Source organism: Panthera leo, chromosome E2 (genome assembly GCF_018350215.1).
Source record: "Panthera leo isolate Ple1 chromosome E2, P.leo_Ple1_pat1.1, whole genome shotgun sequence".
Lineage (NCBI taxonomy): Eukaryota > Metazoa > Chordata > Mammalia > Carnivora > Felidae > Panthera > Panthera leo.
Window position 1 is genome coordinate 60,086,983 of NC_056693.1, and position 3,244 is coordinate 60,090,226.

At 62.3% G+C, this 3,244-nt stretch overlaps 1 protein-coding gene across 1 annotated transcript; it reads right to left on the reverse strand.

Moving 5' to 3' along the window:
* Positions 1-397: 397 nt before the first annotated feature.
* Positions 398-2,836, reverse strand: LOC122208509. The gene is made up of 3 exons (XM_042919633.1): positions 2,431-2,836; positions 1,374-1,498; positions 398-1,099 (listed from the first exon to the last, which is right to left on the reverse strand). Exons 1-3 carry the CDS (start codon positions 2,674-2,676, stop codon positions 622-624), a joined length of 849 nt encoding a protein of 282 aa, XP_042775567.1. The 5' UTR covers positions 2,677-2,836; the 3' UTR covers positions 398-621.
* Between the last annotated feature and the right edge of the window lie 408 nt (positions 2,837-3,244).

Genomic DNA, 3,244 nt, shown 5'->3' on the forward strand with positions numbered 1-3,244 from the left:
AGCCGCTGTGTGACTCGGGCAAATCCCTTGGCCTCTCTGAGCCCCGCCCCTCTTCTGCTCGTGGCATGCTGATGTCCCAGCTCGGGTTCACAGCTCTCCCCAAGCATGTGGGTGTTCTCACGGCAACTCCGCAGGTCGACACAGTCCCCGCCGCCCTGTCTCGGACGACAGCAGGAGGCACGGTAAAGCCCAGCCACAGAAGCGGCTGCCTGAGCCTCGGTCCGGCTTCCGGAGGCTTGGACCCGGTCCCCACAACCTGCTCCCACCGGCCCGCAGAGACCACACTGCCTGCCCCGCCCCGGCCCAGGACCCCACCTCCCCAGGTGCAGCCCGCCTGGGCATCGAGACCTTGTGCACTTGGGCTAAAGCTGCTGTTTGTCATTGCATAGTCTCCCTGTTTCAAAAATAATACCAGTTCTTTATGCAAAGTCTGGAAACTATACAGCAACCCCAAACAGGGAAATTTCAAATAGCCCTTGGTTTTAGGGCCCGGAGACCCCTCCCGGCTACTGATGCTCCTGTGGGCACCCGGTCCCCAGGACTGCGTTTCTGTGTCCTTCTTGTTAGGACAGATGTCTCTTGTAACTGGCTTTTTGCACTCTGCGCATGAGGAGTTATCTCCTAGGACAGCAGCGGCGGGACCTCCCCGGTGCTCCCCGGCTCCCACAGATCTGGCCACACCACTCCCACAGTGGGTGTCCACGCAGGCCGCTCCCGCCGTGGGTACCGCGGAGCACAGCGGGAACGCCGCCTCTCCCCGAATCTGATTGTTCCTTGGGACGAATTCACCAAACGGAAGAATGTTCCAGAAAATAGCAGGACGTGAGCTCTCCATGGCCCGCACCCTGGCCAGCCCTGAGCATCTGGGTGTTTTAAATTCTCGACGGTTCGCTCACGAAAGTGGTATCGTGTCATGTGACCGAGACGCCTCAATTCTTGACGAAGCGGGTGCTCCGGATGTGGGCGCCGCCGGTCTGCCTCCCGCCGCTGCCTCCAGTGCCCACTTCTCACCCCTGGGCGCCTCGGTTTCCCGGGGCGGCCGAACAAAGGACCACAGGCGGGGCGGGTCAAGAAAAGTAGAAATTCATCCTCTGCCAGTCTGGAACGCAGAAGCCCAAAATTAAGGCGTCACAGGACCGCACTCCCTCCGAAGGCTCTGGGGAGGCTCCTTCCTCCCCCTCCCGCCTCTGGGGACCCCAGTCTGCGCTCCCGTCTCTGCCTCCACGTCCCACGGCCTTTCTGCCTGAGTCTTTGTCCACATCCCTCTCCGCCTGGACCCCACCCTAGTCCTCTTTGACTTCATTGAAGCTGATGACATGTGCAAAGACCCTATTCCCAAATAAGGCTACATCCACAGGTACAGGGGTTAGGACCGTGTCTTAGAGGGGACACAGCTCAGCCACGACGCCGTGTCCGTCTCCTGGTGGGTGGGAAGAGAAGGGTCCTCATAGAGGCGACACATCTCTTGAGAGTTGCTCGGTGCCGGGCTCTGCTGGGCCTGAGAGGGGCGCAGAGAGGAAATAGGGGACCCCAGCTCTCAGGTGACCACAGGCTGAGGACCGCAGGAACCACCCCTCCCGGGTCTCCACCTCCCTCCGGGATAGAAGGTAGTGGACACCGGGGGGGAGCAGCCCATGGGGACAGGGGTGGTGGCCTCTGCCCCTTCGTGGCCGTGTCCCAGCGCCTGGAACAGTGTCCCCAGGTGTCTGCGGAGCCACAGGCCCTGTGCCCAGCCCTCCCCTGCCTCGTCCCACACGTCCTCAGCCCTCCTTGAGAGGCGAGGACGGTCACCCTGAGGAGGAAACCGGGTTCAAGGGGGTTCAAAGCGTGCCCAGGTCACCAGGGCCAGACTGTCGGTTCCACAGGACCCACCGCAGCCCCGAGCCCCAGGGCCTCCTGCACCCTGCTCGTTCCTTTTTCTCTAGAGATGGAGTGGCTCGTCCGGAGGCACACGGCTACGAAGCCTCCAAGCCAAGACTCCAGCCCGTCCCCGGACATCAGCCCCCACGGGAGCTCACTTCCCTCCAACTGGAGACACACCCTCCCTGCAAGCATTCGGCGGGGCGCCGAGCACCCAGGGCCTGCCGGTGTCTCCCGGGCGTGGCCCGGCCCAGCCAGGAAGCTGCGTGCTTGCCTGGTCCCCCAGCTTCTGGGGCCCTGCCAATCATGTGTGTCGGCTCACATTCAGAGATCTAGTCCCTGCTTCAAAACAAATGCCACCCCCTGGGGCTGGAGCCCGGTCACCAGGTCACCAGGTCGGCAGTGATGCCCCCTGTGTCCTGCCCTGGCATGCGCTCTGCGCGATCTCGGGCACCTGGACGCGCTCGTTCTGGCCGACGCGCCCTGCAGCGGGGCCAGCTTAGCTGGGGCGTTGGCCGCGGCAAGACAAACGTCCCCGGGGGGCAGCCACACCGTGCTTCCAGCCCTCACCTGACTCTCACACGGAGAGCAGCGCTTGTGGGGGCTTCTGTCCCCCGCCGGGGGCTTGCCGCACATCCGGTGGTCTGCCCCTCCTAATAACCAGGCCAGCAGCCCCGGGCATCCCCGCGGGACGGGTGCGGAAACCTGAGCACCCAGGGGTGGGGCGATTTGCCCAGCGTCCACTCGTGCTGCCGGAGGAGAAGGCAAATCCGTATTTTCCCTGCGGTGGAGAGCTGTGCCCTGGCTGCCGCGCATCTCGTCCCCCTTGGAGGAGGCTTGGCTCGGGGGGCATCGGGTGCTCCCGGCTCCCGCTCTGCTTGTATACGTGTCTCCGCACGCGTCACATCCAATGTCTTGCTGGTCTGGGCGAAGGCATGACCAGGAAAGGCTTTGCTGAAACAAAGGCAAAAAAAAAAGCAAATATCTGAAGGAGAGAGGAGGGTTTCTGCAAAACCACTCGATGTGACAGAAAAGCTGATAGTCAGAAACCCTTCACCCCAGAAGAACCCTTTAGGGATTACTCAGGTCAATCCTGCAGTTTCACAGACGGGGAAGCCAGACCCCAGGAGGGGAGGCAGTGGAGCCAACGTCACTCAGGGCACAGGTGCCCAGCCTGTTCCCGCTGTTGAGCTCTCTGCCCTGACGCACTTTCCCGTGCCTGCCACCCGCCCAGAGCTTAGCACCCCTATGAAGTTCTATGTCTTAAGCAAGGAAGGCGGGAAACAGAAGCATTCTTGGAAGGGGAGAACTTGGGAATAGTGAAAACGTCATCACCGCCACCATCGCCGCCACCGTCGTCGTCACCGTAACCCTCGCCACATAG

What these genes read in the sequence shown, in the direction of transcription:
- LOC122208509 (XM_042919633.1), bottom strand. Translation starts at nt 2,676, where the DNA reads ATGCGCGGCAGCCAGGGCACAGCTCTCCACCGCAGGGAAAATACGGAT. An exon ending in GCTCTCCGTGTGAGAGTCAG is followed by an intron (nt 1,499 to 2,430) that starts GTGAGGGCTGGA and finishes CGCCCCTCTCAG; the next exon opens with GCCCAGCAGAGCCCGGCACC. An exon ending in TGTGTCCCCTCTAAGACACG is followed by an intron (nt 1,100 to 1,373) that starts GTCCTAACCCCT and finishes TCTGCGTTCCAG; the next exon opens with ACTGGCAGAGGATGAATTTC.